Raw genomic sequence first — 16,755 nt, 5'->3', positions numbered from 1 at the left:
CTCTCTCTCAATCCGATTTATGAACAGAAGAATTAAAGACGTCATTCCAAGTTTCCTTTTTCTTTCTAAGCGATGAATCATACCGATCTCGTTCCAAGAATATCTCCCCCCTAATTAAAGCTCACACAATCCCCATAGTTTCTCACGTAACAACTTCAAACATTCCACTCATAGCAACAAACAAACAACTCAAGTTGTTACACGTGACATCTCTCCACCAACACCTGAAACCTACTTCTCTCTTTCTCTCTTCTCTATTCTCTAATGGAGATTGAGAGTGAGAGAGCAGTGGAACCATGGAAAATCTCCTTCTCCCATTGAGCATGATCTTGGTTCAACTCTTCACCATGGGGATGCTCCTCTTGTCGAAGATAGCCTTGAACAAGGGCATGCAACCCTTCGTCCTCCTCGGTTATCGCAACATCATCGGCGTCGCCTTCGTTGCTCCCTTCGCCTTCTTCTTGGAGAGGTTTGTGAATGCATTTGATCTCTTTAATGCGGGATGGTGAGACAATATTACTAAGACTCTATACATCATGCATCTAGATTATTACTACAACAAGAGAGTAGCTGGCTAATAAAGAGATGGCATCCTTGGTGGTTTTTTTTTTTTTTTTAAATAAAATAAAATATATATAGCCTAGTATACTTAACTACAGCCTCTTTTGTGTTCTTAAATTTTCTAATTCTATAGGTAAAACTGTTCCATGCTCTTGTAGCAAAAGGTTAAAAAGACTGACACTGTAACCTCGATGGAGAGGAAAGAATGCAATGCACTTTGCTATATTCTTTGGAAGAAAAAAAGATTTTATACCATGACTCTTGTTCATTCAAAAAGAAAAAGAAAAAAAGAAGAAGAAATGGATTCATGGAGAAGGGGATTTGCTATTATTTGTCGAGTTCCTACAAAATAATCAGAAATCCTAGCTAGCTCATGATCTATATATGTGCATGTCATCTTTCCTTTTGAGGTAGAGCAAAGTGGAAAGGAAGAAGAAATTAAAGGAGTATAAATGCATAAGACCCCAAAACAAACCTATTCTTTTGTTGTATAAATTTCTACTAACATTAGTAGTACCAACTAGTTGTTATCATTGGAGATTTATTTTATCGTACATTTATTCTCATTTATTTACATATCTCCTGTAGAGAGATGAGAAAGAAGTTGAATTGGTTAACTTGCATGTGGATTTTCATCAATGCTGCATGTGGGTAAGCTCATTTCTTTGCAATATTCATTCTAAATTTGACAACTAGTCTTATATTTTTGTTCCCTTGTTGAAAATGATCAAAAAAAAATTTTTCAAAAAAAAGAATTTTTAGTGTCAATATTATAATTTCTCATAATTTTTTTTTTTTGCATCCAGAATCATAATGGCACTAGGTCTATACTATTACGGATTACGAGATACAAGTGCGGCGTATTCAGTTAATTTCTTAAATTTAATCCCGGTTGTAACCTTCATCATAGCAGTAATAATCAGGTAATTAATCCATCTTATATCATACCAAAATGCTACATTTTCTAGAGGAAGTTAATTCTCATTTCTTATACTAATTCTTCTTCTCTATTTAGGGTAGAGAGGCTGGGCTTAGGATCCAAAGAAGGAAAAGTGAAGATTATTGGCACTATATTGTGCGTGGGAGGAACCATGGTTGTTAGTTTATACAAAGGAAAATCTTTGCACATATGGCCTACTCACTTGCTCAAAAATCATGGTGAAATAACAAGTGAGATTATTCATCATAATTGGCTGCGTGGAACTTTGTTATTGGTGGCTAGTTGCTTGGGTTATGCCTTTTGGTTCATTACGCAGGTATGTTATCCAAACATATATATATATTTTTTTATCATTTTATGATTATGAAAAGATTTTATTTTGCTCATTTTTTCTTTTGTGATATTTCTATCTCGACTCCTATTTTTTAAATTTACTCTCTATTAAATCTCATGTCACAAATAATTTTTCTTAAATATTTACTATGTACTAAATCTGATGTCACAAACCATTTTATTCCAATCATATAATTCTTAAAGTGAAGATTGTTATTCCTAATGAGATATCATTCTTTTTCTTTTCTAATAGAATCTCATTCGTTGTTAAGGGTGAAAAAATATTTATAATAAAAAAGCTATAAGTATTTAGGAGTTAAAAAATACTATAATTTTTAATATATAAAAAATTATAAAAAATACTTAAATTATAAGTATTTTTATATTGTTTTATAATAAAAATATATAAATATATAAATTTTTTGATAATTTAGAAGTTATATTTAAAGCAAATTTCTAGTTCTTTAAAATTAATCCAATAATTTTTTAAAGATTATATATTCTTTCTATGGTGGTGTGAAGGATTTAATTTTTGTTGTTATTATTAGTAACTAAAAATAACTTTTTATTGATGAACAGGTGAAATTATTCAAGATATTTTCTTCCAAGTATTGGACAACAATGTTGACTTGTGTGGCAGGAAGTTTCCAAGCAATAATAATTGGGGTTATTATTAATAGAGAGAAGTCAACATGGGCTTTAAGTTGGAATATGCAACTCTTCACAATAATATACTCAGTAAGACATTATTTCGCTTTTAACTCTTTGCTTTTTTATTATTCAACAACATTTTACTAGATTCTCTATTAAAAAAATAATATATTTTACTCCGATCTAGTTTGACAAATTTAAAATTTAAAAAAGATTAGGATTTTAGCTTGAAAAAGAAAGATGTAAAACACATAGATTTTATAATATAATCTTAATTTTTCAATGATTTACTATAATTTAAATTATTGTTCTAGTTTTGTTGCATTATATATACACTTTAAGCTTTGACGAAACTAAAAAAAAAAATTGTAATATTTCTTTTTCATCTCATTTATATTTATTATAGAGCAATATCAACTCTATATAGCAAACTTTGTTATTAGTTTATAATCAAAATGATTTAATTTGCAGGGTATACTCAATACTGGTGCTACATTTTGCTTGGTCTCATGGGCTATTGCAAGAAGAGGACCAACTTATCCTTCAATGTTTAATTCCTTATCTGTGATTTTTACAACAATCATAGACTCTATTTTAATGGGTCCAGATATCACAATTGGAAGGTAAGTATCTAATTTAACAACTTCATAAGTTTAAAAACTCAATACTACTAAGTGTAAGTATATAAATTTTAATTTTGCAGTTTACTTGGGACATGCTTGATAATTGGAGGGCTATATGCATTTCTCTGGGGAAAAGGAAAGGAGTTGCAAAAAGATAAGAGGAAGTACAGAGAGAGTATTACTGTCTGTGATCAAACTCAAAGTTCATTGTAAAAGAACATTGGAATAGTTTCTAAATAGAACTGAGCATGATAGTTATATGGTTAAAAGGATATGTTTTATTCATTATTTCTATTTTATTCTTTTTTAAAAATAATTACTTGGAGCAATAATTCGGATCGTATAATTGTGTGGATGATTGATTTAATAAAATGTAACATGTCACGTATCTGGTCTTACTTGCTTACAACAACCAGAAATATAAATGATCTCAACTTAACGCAACCCTTTGATGCGATAAAAAACACTGAAGGCATCAAAAAGACCCCAACCGTCAAAGTCTCTCTGTTTCCAGACCTCCCATGGACTCCGTCGGCGGCGGCCGGTCGCTGCCGACTACCACCGTCGCCGCCGTCGTCTCCTCCTCGCTCTCGCCTCTCGCTCCCCCTTTCACCCTGGAACGGCGTCTCCCATCTTCCGCATCCTCCGACCACTTTACTTTTTGGCTCGATCCTTCCTCGAGCTATCACACCTCGTCATCCCTTCCGAGAGGTAATCCATCTTAACAGCCATCTCAACTGCCTGTTTGATTATCGCCTTTGTTGTGATAAAGTTGTCATCTTTGATCGTGAAGAGGCGATTATGGCGTCCTCTGAGTACTTGCTTTTGATTAATGCTAGTATGTGATAGGATAATTCAAGTAAGATGTTTGATTCATTATTACAGGGGGAAAAAATGACAAAATCCTTGCTTTCTTGCTTTCTTTCTTGCTTCGGTTTACATCACAAGTATGAGATACCTGATTTAATTTCTTTCATTCAGAAATTTATGGAGGATATGTGACTGCCCCTGGTAATACATCTGGGGCACCAGTTTTGGTTTCAACTGGATTACATGAAGTGGAATCTTATCCTCGGTTACTTATTACTTCCTCTGTAGTAGAACCAAGCAGTGCCTTTCTTTCAAATTCTTCGTTTGATACATCAACAAATACCATGGATTACATTGCGTCTACTAGTCGTTCTAATTCGGGGCTAGTAATAACTTCAGCTATCAGAACTTCCTCCTCTAATGGTTATTGTGCATCAGATGCTCCAAATCCAATGGTTAATCAGCTAAGCCCTTATAGCATGGGCACAGAGAATTTAATAACTAAGATGCAGCAAAGTAGCATTAACCATAACAGCATTGGCAGCAAATTAGGTTATAATGAGAATATCCAAGATGATAATAAATTGACGAGAAGTATCTATATCTCTGGTAAATTTGGAAAGATGTTGCATTCAAGCAGTAAAGTAGCATCTAAAGATATGGCAGACTATGCTACAGAAGTAACCTCTGGATTGAAGATGAAGCACCTTGTTCTTCCAAAAGCCTCTGCTTCTACATGTGGCTCCGTGTTGTCTAATGATCAAAAGCAGAATTCGTTAGAAAGAGTTGATTTGCTTGACCAGGATGTTGATTCGCCATGCTGGAAAGGAACTTTAGTTTCTCGGCAATCACCATTCAGTGTTGGTGAACAACCAAGTCCTTATCCAGTAGTTAAGGAATCAGAAGGTTCCAATTATTTGAGTCCAAAGCATCTTTCTAGCAGTGCCATATATTGTGAATCTGTTGCAGAACAAAGCAGCACTTTTGTTAGTTCGAAGAGCGACCAAATGTTTTCTGCATCTGCAATGGTCTTATCTTCTATTATTTCACCAATAGTGAAGAAGAAATCTGAAGAAGCCAGTAGAATAAAGCCGGATTGTCCAAATTCTCATGAAAAGGCAATTTTCTGTGCAGATATTTGTCAAGAACAAAGAATTGAAGATAAGAAAAGGAATGCTGAAGTAAATTATAATGATGCAGCAGAATCTGATCCAAAAGGTAGTTGCGTTTCTCCACATAATTTGGTATTGGCAAATCAAAATTCTGATCCCAAGAAAGGTCTGTGCCCACCAACTAAAGAAATTTATTGATTTAATCTCATATTAGGGAAATGTAAAGTTTTCTAGAGTTCTTTTTTTCTTTCTTTTTTTTTTTCCCTTGTTGCATCTTTTAACCACTTGACTCATCTTCTATGGCAGGTCCATGTTCATCGAGAGAGAAACATATTCAAGTGCTGGTTAAGGCAATGCATAGTCTATCAGAAATGCTATTGGGTACCATCTGCAATGGTGACGATAGGTTGGTGGAACAAGACAATAAGCTCCTCCATCTAGTAATTGATAATCTTCAGATATTGCTGCATGAGAACAAAAAGGTACATTATTTTGAAGTATTCCTGTGCTTTAATCTGATTTAACTATAGGTCAGTCTGGATATAATAAATTATGTCTATTGTACTGAAGAGATGATAATGGTATTAAATCAATCCTAGGTTCTCCATCTACTCTATGCTCATATCGAGGAAATTCAGAATGTTGTGTTTTCAGCTTTTGGCAAACTTTACCTGAGTGGGTTGTAGCAAAGTAGTATTGCTTCTTGAAATGGTATTAGAGCTGACGGTTTGGTGGTCTGAAGTGGTTTGTTTCTCTTAGTTGGATGAGGATGAACTGTGACATTAAGATGAGTACTTTCCAATAGTTCTAGATGTTCCATGCACTCTCTCTGATGATTTGTTTTGGATCCAAGTTTGGCATCAATATCTACAGGGTTTAACACTTAGCTTGCTATCAGTTATGAATCTTTTAATTCTTTTGCAACCTTTTCCAAATCTGAGTTGTGCTCTAGTTGGCTTCTTATTTCATAAACGATGAGGGTCACTCCATTTGTAGTAGCTGCAGTGCCGGAGCACTGGTAGCATCTTTGGATCTGCCTGATAACATTTTCTAGTTATCTTCTTGGGATGGCTTAGGTCATAAGTGCCTCTGTATGGGTCCTGGTCCTCCTGGAAGATTGCCACTACTGTGCAAGGAAGAAAAGAAGGCCAAGTATTACTTGATTGGCCTTAGATGTGAGTAAGAGTTGTTGCCAGTTGTGCACAAGTAGCCCTGCGGCAACTTTTATAGGGCCACATATACACAAGGAAGTATTATACAGTACCTATCTTCTATGTACGGCTGATTGTCAAGCAGCTCAAGCAACAATGTCCCCTTAAATCTTGTGTTCTCCTATGAAATGCTTCTTTATAAGCTCCACCTATTTGAATCTTAGAAATCCATAACAGCATGGTGATTCAAAATTTAGTCCATTGTCTGTATATAGAATGATATCCATCTTCTAGAATAACCACAATGCACATCCAAATTTCCTTTTTCTTTTTTCTAATCATATTTTCTTACTTTCTTCCTTGTGTCATAATAAGTTCTCATGAGGATTTTGTTAAGGATACTCATTGGACTAGATGGTCTTTTCTGGGAATACATTGTCAAAAGCTGATAGTATAAGCCAGGATAACTTAATGATGCCCATACTATAATAAATTCATACTAATGCACTATGTTTTTCACAGGATACAAGTCCAGCGATGTAGGGGGTTTATGGCTTGACTCAGGTACAACTCATCCTTCGAACTAGAAGCACTGATCTAAGAAATAACTGTACTTGCTGCTTTACCCATAATTGCAGGCATTCAGGAATCTTCAAGCAAGAAATACGAATTTTACATGTCCAGATGAAGATTGTGACACCATACTGGATGTACATCTAGTTTTATCTTCACTGCCTCTCTCATGATTTAATATATAGTTTTCTCCATCCAAGTGAAAGTTATTATTCCCCTTGGAGAAATTTTGATGATTGATTCCATTCATTACCTTGATGTGCATGATGCACCAGTTGAAGTAAGAATTTAACCAACTCCAAGGCTGTGATACATGTAGAGTTCCCTGAAGAACTTACGTGGCATGTCCAACTTCCCTTTCTAACAAGAACTGAGACTGATAATTTTGAAGCATCGACCAGGCTCCATTGAGGTTTTTGAAGCGTCAGACTGGAAATTTTAGTGGCATACTAGTAACAGAGTCCGTTTTATTCACTTCATGAGCTCAATCTAGAACTAAAGAGGCTTTGTGCTTCCCCTATTCAGGTGTAGGAAGGCTGATTTGGGCTTCAAAGAACTTGGTTCGCGGCCACTCAGTAAGGAAGAATTGACAAATTGGCGCTCATTTGGTAAGGGGAGACCTGATTGTTTCCAGCATATTGCAGCAAATGACAATGAAATTTATCCTCGAAATGCTAACAAATTCAGCAGGGAGGGACTATGATGCAAATTCTTTGATAAACAGATCAGAGTTTGGTCAAACCACTTTTGGATGAACCAGGGTTTCAGTCGTGCATTACGAGCAGAGAGAGCAAGTCAACTTATTCCTGGAGGATATGAATGCCGAGTGGGAGGATAAGCTGCAGGAGGATTTCATGCAGAACAAGAAATGGTTACCCGACTTATGGCTTTCTGCCGAGGAAACTTGTAAACAGCAGCATGGTGCATGATTTATTCTATAGTTTTTGTTTACTTTAGGAATGTGTCGAGTGGATAGTTATATGCATAATTCTACCTTGTAGTTATCCGCATACTGGCTGGCAATATTTCTATGCAATCAAGATGTGCGTCTCACTTTAGTTTCTGCCATTTTCTTTCTTAAATGGGTGCTGCTTGGTGTGATAGTATGTTTTGCCTCATAATCGCTGTTTATCTCGGTCAAGAAATGGATTAGTGTTTCTGAAATTGAATGAGATATTCTGAATTTTCTCATCAGGATAGTTCTTTTTTTTTTTTTTCAAAAGAAATGAAAATTTAGTGATATCTTAATTAAACCGGTCACACTCATTCAGCATGGTTTGGCCATCAATATAACTAGAACCCACCATTGTCTGAATACATCTTACCATTGTTGCTAGAAGACTGTCTTAAATGCTACTCAAGACTTACCCTTGCCGAGAAACAAATCAATTTGAGGTACCAGATAATAAGGGTAACTACGTATTAGGAAGGTGAAACACATCAATGCACAATGAAGTAAAGAAATAGTATTGGAAATTTCTCCCATCCAAATAAGCAAAGAGATAGGATAGGAAGAAATGTACATTAATTAAGAAATATATATCATATCCTCTAGAGAGATATAATACGATTTTTTTTCAAAACTTAAAATATAATACATCACCAGATGTCAGCAATTCAACACGCGTAGAAAAAACAGCTGGCGGCATTGTCTCATTTAGTTCAAGTCCATGCATATCCTTCACCTACAGGGGTTTCAAGGCCAAGTGCACCTAGCAATCTCCATTAGACTCTCTCCCACTCCTCTGATCACCATGGCAGCAAGCAGCACTTCCGAGCTTCTTCTCACTGACATTGCAACGCAAGACATCACCTGCATCCCCTCCAACTACATCCGGCCTATCTCCGACCGCCCTAATCTCCTCGACGTCGAATTCTCTAACGCCCAAATCCCCCTCGTAGACCTGCAAGATCTCCTCGGCCCCGACCGCTCCCGTCTCATCGAAGCCATTGGCCTTGCATGCCAAAATGGTGGCTTCTTCCAAGTTACGTTACGTACTAATATTTTGTTTCATAATAATAATAGTTGAAACTTCTTCCATATACTTATGAGAACACTAAATATTTTTATTCGATGCAGGTGAAGAACCATGGCATCCCCGAGGCGATGATCGACGACGTGTTACGTGTGTCGAAGGAGTTCTTCCAGTTGCCCGTGTCGGAGAGGTTGAAGAACTACTCCGACGATCCCATGAAGACGACGAGGCTCTCGACCAGCTTCAACGTTAGAACGGAGAAAGTTCGCAGTTGGCGTGATTACCTTAGGCTTCACTGCTACCCTCTTGAAGATTTCGTTCATGAGTGGCCTTCCAATCCAGGAACTTTCAGGTCAAGAGAAAAAAAGGGGGGGCTTTTTTTTTTCCTTGTTAGATTTAATTTATTTCTTAAGTGGTTTAAGTTAATCATAATCATTAGGTTGATTTATTATATAAAAATAGGATTAGATAAAGATCTAATCACTGGCAACAGGGATTAGAAAGATTAACATAATTTTCATAGAAAACTGTGGATATTAAAGATTATAATGTCATATAAGTATATCTAATTCTTATTAATTAAGATTTTATTTATTAAAATTTTATTAATTAAGAGAATAATGAAATAGCAGTACAAGGAAATTCAAAGTTAAAAATAGAAAAGAGGAACTAAAATCAGTTTTACACTTAGAAGGATAGAAGCAACTCTAATTTTCACTAGAAATCTTTGGGCCCTTTGGTCTCCAATTATGAAAAAAAAAATCCATAGTTGCTATTCTAATTTCTTATGATATTAAAATTGTACATCTAATCTAGAGTAGGATAATTTAACTTTAGTTGTAAACTAAAATATTAATATAATAATTACTATAGGAAGTGAAAATTGATTCTAAATAACCTTAATTTGACATATAAATTAAAACTAAAATATTCTTATTTCTTGTAGATATATATTGCATATTTTTAACTATGCAATACATACTTAAGTAAGAAATAAAGTAAGTGTGCAATAGGAAGAGAGATAGGATGAAAAAATTGAGCGAAAAATAGTTGAGCACTAACCTGGGGATAATATTATGAAAAAATATTAGTTAAATTAAGATAAAATTATAATTAGATTTATTCCTTCTATTCCTCTCCTTCCAAGTTATACATATATTTATATTTATATTTATAAATAAAATCTTCTTCTCATCCATGGCAGGCAAATTGTTAGTGACTACTGCAAGAAGGTGAGAGACGTGGCTCTGCAAATATTAGAAGCCATGTCGGAGAGCTTGGGTCTTGAACAAAACTACATCAGCAAGGCGTTAGGATCCCATGCACAACACATGGCCATCAACTACTACCCGCCGTGCCCGCAGCCGGAGTTGACCTACGGCTTGCCGGCCCACAAAGACCCCAACGTCATCACCCTCCTCCTCCAAGATGATGTCCCGGGCTTGCAAGTCCTCAAGGATGCCAACTGGGTCGCAGTTGACTCCTCCAGATATAACTTGGTCATCAATGTTGGGGATCAGATACAGGTAGCATTGACTTTTGTTCTTTTGTGCGTTGACTGGAAAGAGAAGTCAATGATTTTAAACTTTTGGGATTCATTCAATTTCTTTCAAGTATCATTCTTGTCACCAAAATCATTATGCTTCTATCTTTTTGTTGTTTGGTGAAGGCACTAAGTAATGGCAAGTACAAAAGTGTGCTGCATAGAGCTGTTGTGAACGACAGTTCTCCGAGGATTTCAATTCCCACCTTCTACTGTCCGTCGCCTGATGCGGTGATCAGACCGGCGGAATCGCTCGTCGGCGAAGAGCATCCTCCTCTCTACCGGAGCTTCACTTATGCTAAGTACTATGAGAAGTTCTGGAACCAAGGATTGAACTCTGCGAGCTGCCTTGATGTTTTCAGGGCCTGTTAGTAATCGCCATATAAATAAAGAGCTGATACATTTGAGTATATTTTATTAATTTAAATCTAGTTTTATCTTTTGCTCTTAGTTTCTCATCCACATCTTACCATGCTAAAGATTTTCTCATTTATCGATGACTTCTAGATAAATATTTGGAAATGGGAAGGTCTCAGTGTCTGTTTCCAATCACGCAAGGTAAAACGAGTCAGGTGGATTTTCATTTGAGATTGTTGCAAGAAAACGAAGTAGTAGGCACCAATGATTACGATTATAATTTTGCTCGAGCTTTCAGTATGTGATTAAAAGAATCTAGCGTAACAAAATAATAGCAGTAAACTCGAATTATAAGGATGACTTGGAAAAAAGAAGAAATAAATCAGAAGATAAAAAAAGAAGCCACATCCACAAGGAGTTGGAGGGGAAGATATGAAGCAGTGGACCTATTAATTTATTCTGGGCCATTCCAGCTTCAGAGTGCAAAGCCACTGAGTAACTGAAGTCTTGCAAAAAGAAGGAAAATAAAATCTGAAAGGAAACTTCAGCAGTAGCATGGATCAAGCTTATTCAAGATGCAGCATCTGATCTGATGTGCATTTTACAGTGAGAAGTGCTAGATCTTCTTCAGAACAAACACTCCGAATCCGATGCCAAGAAAAGTTGCGATCGCAATTCCAAAAATGCCTGCAAGAATCCCAGGAACTATCAAAGAAGTCCAGCCTTTGGCGGTTGCCATTCCGCAAGCTGTAGTGGGGCCGCCAACATTGGCATTTGAAGCAATGAGCAGTAACTTCTGTTCTAATCCCAGTAGCCTTCCGACTCCAAGTATCACTGCAAGATGCACAGCGATCTGTATGAACGCAAATGCAAATATACTGGGTGTGGTGTTGATGACATTTGAGATACTGCCGTTTGCTCCCACAACAGCAAAGAAGACCTAACATGTGTATATTCAAAAATCAAAATGGTTAAATTAGATAATAGAACCATCAAGAGGGAAAAAGAAAAAGAAAGGGGAAAAAGTATCAAAAGGAATTTCTTTTAAAACCTATATAATGGTTACAGGGCTCAAAGTACATATTTTGCCTCCATCATATTTACTATTTCAGTCACAAACTATCTAGTTTGCAATAAGTAGAACATACTTCATATTGCTTATCACACAATGAGGGCTTTCTCATTTGCAACAGATAAACTAATACATGTATAATAAATAAATGAAAAGCTAGAATAATGTAATCAATAGTCATACAAGGATAAAAAAATATGGAGATAAAACATATGGAGATCTTGAACGCTTAGTCATTTGTGGTGAACTCTGAAAGTATAAAGAAGAAAAAGGTAAAAGTGTTATGCAATCTTAATTGCACATGACTAAAACATAGAACGGTATGATCCTTCTTTGGCAAAACCATGATTGATTAGCAACAACTATAGTGAGAATCCTGTAGAGTTTGCAGAGCAGAATCTGACATGAATATACTAGTAGATACCAACGAGCTCGATCCAGGAGCAGAAGTATCCACCTTTTCATCCTAGTGAGTACTAATATACAAGTTTAGCATGGTAGAACAGGACATAGGTTCCTCGCATTATCAACACTAATATTTTTATGAAGCATCTAACAGAAAGAAACACTAATATATATACTGGTAATATTCTATTGTGCAGGACATCTTACCTGCATCAGAATTAAAGCCATCGCCTCACCAGCAGGAGCAAGGCTTCCAAGTTGTGATGGGAATATTGTAGCCAAGGCCACCACAATTGCTGTTATGCAGGGAAGGTTCCCTCCTTGAATACCAAATGTAGTAGTAATGTATCTAGCTGCTCTGCATATTGCAAAAGATACAGCTATAGCTGTAGCACTTTGTAGGACAGGTAGCTTGTTTCCTGTGCTAGATTCAGAATCAACTTGACCATCTCCTGAGGATCAAAAGTTCCTGAGATGGTATCCTACATTAAATTTCTACATTACTAAGTAACCTAAAGACATTGTTAATCAAAATTATCAGAACTAACCGATAATAAAATTGTCATAATATTTCAATCAGATACATCCAACAAAATTTCAAGCTAGAAAAGAACCAAAATTAGTCTATAATAGTTATTGTCTGTGTACACAAAATCAACATGTAGGCGAGAAAGATCACATTATCATAATGGTTGGGACTAGTAGTTTGGTCAACCTTCTTTTTCTTGAGATGGAAAGTTCTCTTGCATACCACACGGGATTCGAACCCACCACCTGTGGGAGAACAGCACTGTTACTTTCCACCAAGTGTCACCTTTGGTGGCTGTAGTTTGGATTCTACTTAAAACATTGGAGATTGAATTATCAAAGATAACTTCATTTGTTGATCGATAACATAGGTAGGGTGAGAAGAAAAGTTTAGCATAGAAATGATTATATCATTGTATCATTAGATAGCCCACTTGACAAGCATGTACAGCAACATAGTATAATTAGATAAGAGGAAATATTTACTCAAACCATTGGTAGATGAAGCTTCTGGAGGTATTCTAGATGCTAATGCGAAAATAGATGTAAAATATACTGCACAGATAACATTGTCTGCAGCCAGCCCTGCAGCTAAAACAGATGGAGAAACACCAAGAGCCTCAGCGACAGCAACATAATTGACCGCTGCAAAGAAAATTAACCTGAAGTTATATAAAATTCAAAATAAAATACTTCTAGCACATTTAATGCATTTTATTTCCATTAGAGTAGGATACATCAAGAAAACATCAGTCGCTTATTGCTGATCTACCACCTGAATGCATTTGAACTTTCTTTAACTGGCAAAGAAGAGTCTCTATATCAACTTTTGGATTTAACAGGGAATCCAGAAATACGGTTTGTTACTATTATTTGGATCTTGTAAGCCAAATCTAACAAAATCTCATGTAGGTAATCATTCAGCGGAATTCAGAATAAGACTAACATATCTCAGTTACTATAACTGAGATAATTTTTGTTGGCAGCGAGATTTCCTAATAACAAAAAATATAGATGATATAACTATGCATATCAGGGCAGTAGGAGTTTGGTTTCAAAAGAACCTTCTATGAAATATAATAGAATACATTAAGGAAATAGGCTCTATTAGATCTTTCTCCTCAATCTCTAATATAGGGATCTCCTCCAGGTTACAGAAGGTTTTGCCTGTAAGCCTCATAGATGAGATGATACAAGGTGAGGAAGAGATATGAGAAGGATGATTGTACATACCATTGAAAGTGAAGAAGAACAAGTGAGGAATAAAGAGATTTTCAGTATAATTTAAATAGTTGTACTGTTCAAGATTTGCATTCTACTTCAATTAGAGAAGCTAACATTTCTTATGCAAATTTATTGTAACAATTTATATAACTCAATTTTACCTCTTGAGTAATTGTATATATACATATATATATATATATATATATATATATATATATATATATATAATATCACATACTAGCTTATTGCATGATTTTCAACATTTAGTTTCATTGGCATGCACCTAGGAAACAATGAGCTCAACCAAATAGAAGAAGCCAATAAGCAGTCAGCATCATTCAACTCTATTTTGGCTGTCCTTCATCACGCTAAGATTATGTATCTTGCACCAAAAATCTGACATTCCCTAGAAAGAATGTCCTAATATTTTATCCTGTCACGTCATTTTGATACACTAGGAAACATTCAGCAATTAATTAGCAAAGCTAAGAAGATCCATAGATTGTATAAATAAGTAAATTAGTTGAGCAATAAAATGATAGTACATAAGGATTAATCTATTGATAAGTTATTATGACTAACATACTGCAGAACGAAAATTCTAAAATGTTTCATTATGCCATCATCTCCTGCATTTCTTATAAGACCTTGCCAGGAGCAACATTTATTATATAGTTTGATAGTACCTCCACCAATATGCCTACTCATGAGGGCTGCTGCAATCTTCCAACTATCTGGTCCGAGTGATCGCATGGGAACCAGTAAATATGCTGTTATCGTGCCAATCGTTGTTGCAACTGTCATGGAAAACAAATTATATTCAGTTTGATGATCTTCATGAAGTTTTGAGGATTAACCCACAAATTGTAAATCATTTGGCAAACAACAAATTAGTGTAGACTGTTACATCTTTTTGTTCCCTTATTTTGTCAGTAACCATTTGTTTACCCTCTTGTTTGAATCCATCAAAGCATGAAGTGGTCCATTATTCCACCATCTGAGGAACATTCACAATGTTCATCTAACTGCCCACATAGGGACTTGGTGATGGGTAGTGTCTCTATTTAAGTTAACCCATTTTAGGTCTCTATTCACACAATACAACTCATTCAGAAAAAAAATACATCATATAAGTGAGGTTTTGGAGTGCTTCGAATATCTGAAAAAAAAATGCAGAGCAACAAATACTCATGTTTCAGAACTTGATGAAAATGCCAATGGCTGAAGGTAATCTTCAATCCGTTCTATTCCGCATTTTGATCTAAATGCTATTTAAGGTGTTAAAGCATGTTTAGATCGTCTATTATATCTCTTACATTTGGTATCAGAGCCCACCCATTGCCTTGGCCTTGTTGTTTTGCGTTCTAGAATGATTTTTTGGATTAAAACCTTCGAACATTTTTTAGCATTTTTTCGCACTATTGTGTTTAGCTTAGTTCAAATAAATTCCATAAATAGTGATTCAAAAGCCGTTTTTCTATTTATGTTCAGAACGTTCTGCTTAGATGAACCTTCTGACTTTCCTCAGATGGTGGAATAATGGGGTAAACAAATGGTTACCGAGAAAAAAAAAATCAGCATAGTATATAGAATAAGCACCATGCATTAAAATCAAAGACTAAATACCAACATACCAGCTCCAATCAAGAAGGCCAAGAGCAGAGTCCCCGTCGAGCGCAGAACCCGGCGAAGGTCCGCAGTGAAAAGGAGAAGCGGAACGGCCATTGGAAGCAAATACTCCAACACCACCTTGTACGCCGGCGCATCCGCCGCAACGATCCCTATGCTGCTCGCCGCCAAGCCCACCAAAGTGCTCACCAAAGCCCCACTGAGCGCGCTCCCCCACTTGGTCTTCTCCGACCTTCAAAACCAACACAAATCCACATTAAAATCGCAGCTTTAGTAAAAATCCGAAGAAAGGTGAGGAAAAAGGACCAGATTCCCCCCAGTTTGTTGTCTTCAACATTCGAAACCAACACAAACCCATATCCCAAAATCGCAACTTTAATAAGAACACGAAGAGAAATGGAGGAATAATGGAGGGGGCATGACCAGATTCCGAAGGCGCCGGCGGCGAAGAGGGCGGTCCAGGTGCCCCATTGATCCTGAGGGGAGATGAGAGGGGTGGAGAGGTGATGGACGGCGGTGATCCGAGGGCAGAGAGGCTTACGAAGGTGATGGAGGCAGGAGGAGGAGGAGGAGGTGGTGGTGGGGATCGAGAGGAAGGGATTGTAGGGGGAAGAGGAGGATGAAGATGACCGGTTCAAGGAGAATGGTAGTTGGGTGGAGATTACCGGTCGAGCCGGTGAGCGAGGGGAGAAAGGAAAGGAGAGGGAGGAGGCCATGAGAGAGAGAGAGAGAGAGAGAGAGAGAGAGAGAGCTGAGAGAACTGAAGACCAATGTCTGACGACAAAGAGGATTCTTTGCGGTTTCCGGATATACGAAACTGACAAAAAAATTTTACTCGGCTTCTGTCTACTTAGTCCTCAATAGTGGTTCTACAATATAAGGTTGCAGACGATCCGGTTTGGAGAGAAGAATGGTCGTACTCCTCTATAGAATAATAGAAACTAAAAAATATTCTCTGCGATGTTTGTACCAGAAATACCAAAGATCCGAGAAGAAATATTTACTCTATGAGACATAGATCTATAATAGTGATTAACAAAGAGTGTGATTTTGTAATCACTTTTTCTGACAGTTTTCCAACATAGTGATACAATGATTAATCGAGTAAGAATTGGATTTTGCTGGGCTGACAATAATTATAATAGATTGAGGAGGAATATTTTAAACAGAGGAAATTATTTTTTCACGCAGTAGTTACTAACAAGGCGATCAAGTTTGGTAGCGTTGATTTCGGATTCTCTTCTCGTTGCTGGATTGGAATTAGATT

General features: G+C 36.3%; 4 protein-coding genes across 16 annotated transcripts; 3 read left to right on the top strand and 1 right to left on the bottom strand.

Annotated features, from left to right (window-relative positions):
* The first annotated feature begins 233 nt into the window (after positions 1-233).
* LOC140801728 (WAT1-related protein At1g09380-like) lies at positions 234-3,377 on the top strand. The gene is made up of 7 exons (XM_073156982.1): positions 234-469; positions 1,150-1,212; positions 1,368-1,484; positions 1,577-1,817; positions 2,414-2,572; positions 2,957-3,108; positions 3,189-3,377. Exons 1-7 carry the CDS (start codon positions 297-299, stop codon positions 3,319-3,321), a joined length of 1,038 nt encoding a protein of 345 aa, XP_073013083.1. The 5' UTR covers positions 234-296; the 3' UTR covers positions 3,322-3,377.
* A 183-nt stretch (positions 3,378-3,560) lies between these two features.
* LOC140780377 (uncharacterized) lies at positions 3,561-7,822 on the top strand. 12 transcript variants are annotated; one of them, XR_012107501.1, is made up of 7 exons: positions 3,561-3,819; positions 4,090-5,136; positions 5,337-5,512; positions 6,704-6,745; positions 6,820-7,166; positions 7,280-7,362; positions 7,445-7,822. XR_012107501.1 is itself a non-coding variant. In XM_073125886.1 (5 exons), exons 1-4 carry the CDS (start codon positions 3,630-3,632, stop codon positions 6,722-6,724), a joined length of 1,494 nt encoding a protein of 497 aa, XP_072981987.1. In that variant the 5' UTR covers positions 3,561-3,629; the 3' UTR covers positions 6,725-6,745; positions 6,820-7,822. The 12 variants fall into 12 exon arrangements, 3 of the variants coding, with proteins under 3 accessions (XP_072981987.1, XP_072981988.1, XP_072981986.1); XR_012107497.1 differs by having other exon boundaries at positions 4,090-5,196; positions 7,479-7,822; XR_012107500.1 differs by having other exon boundaries at positions 6,820-7,362.
* A 686-nt stretch (positions 7,823-8,508) lies between these two features.
* LOC140802451 (protein DMR6-LIKE OXYGENASE 1-like) lies at positions 8,509-10,689 on the top strand. The gene is made up of 4 exons (XM_073157996.1): positions 8,509-8,739; positions 8,835-9,082; positions 9,935-10,256; positions 10,400-10,689. The coding sequence occupies exons 1-4, from the start codon at positions 8,509-8,511 to the stop codon at positions 10,643-10,645; spliced, it is 1,047 nt and encodes a 348-aa protein (XP_073014097.1). The 3' UTR covers positions 10,646-10,689.
* A 372-nt stretch (positions 10,690-11,061) lies between these two features.
* LOC140780642 (uncharacterized) lies at positions 11,062-16,270 on the bottom strand. Of its 2 annotated transcripts, none has more exons than XM_073126326.1 (6): positions 15,912-16,270; positions 15,494-15,720; positions 14,546-14,656; positions 13,122-13,280; positions 12,315-12,559; positions 11,062-11,570 (listed from the first exon to the last, which is right to left on the bottom strand). In XM_073126326.1, the coding sequence occupies exons 1-6, from the start codon at positions 16,202-16,204 to the stop codon at positions 11,247-11,249; spliced, it is 1,359 nt and encodes a 452-aa protein (XP_072982427.1). In that variant the 5' UTR covers positions 16,205-16,270; the 3' UTR covers positions 11,062-11,246. The 2 variants fall into 2 exon arrangements, with proteins under 2 accessions (XP_072982427.1, XP_072982428.1); XM_073126327.1 differs by having other exon boundaries at positions 13,128-13,280; positions 15,912-16,269.
* Between the last annotated feature and the right edge of the window lie 485 nt (positions 16,271-16,755).

Source organism: Typha latifolia, chromosome 1 (assembly GCF_019914945.1).
Source record: "Typha latifolia isolate L0001 chromosome 1, TyphaL0001v2, whole genome shotgun sequence".
Taxonomy (NCBI): domain Eukaryota; kingdom Viridiplantae; phylum Streptophyta; class Magnoliopsida; order Poales; family Typhaceae; genus Typha; species Typha latifolia.
This window is presented reverse-complemented; position numbering and strand designations above follow the sequence as displayed.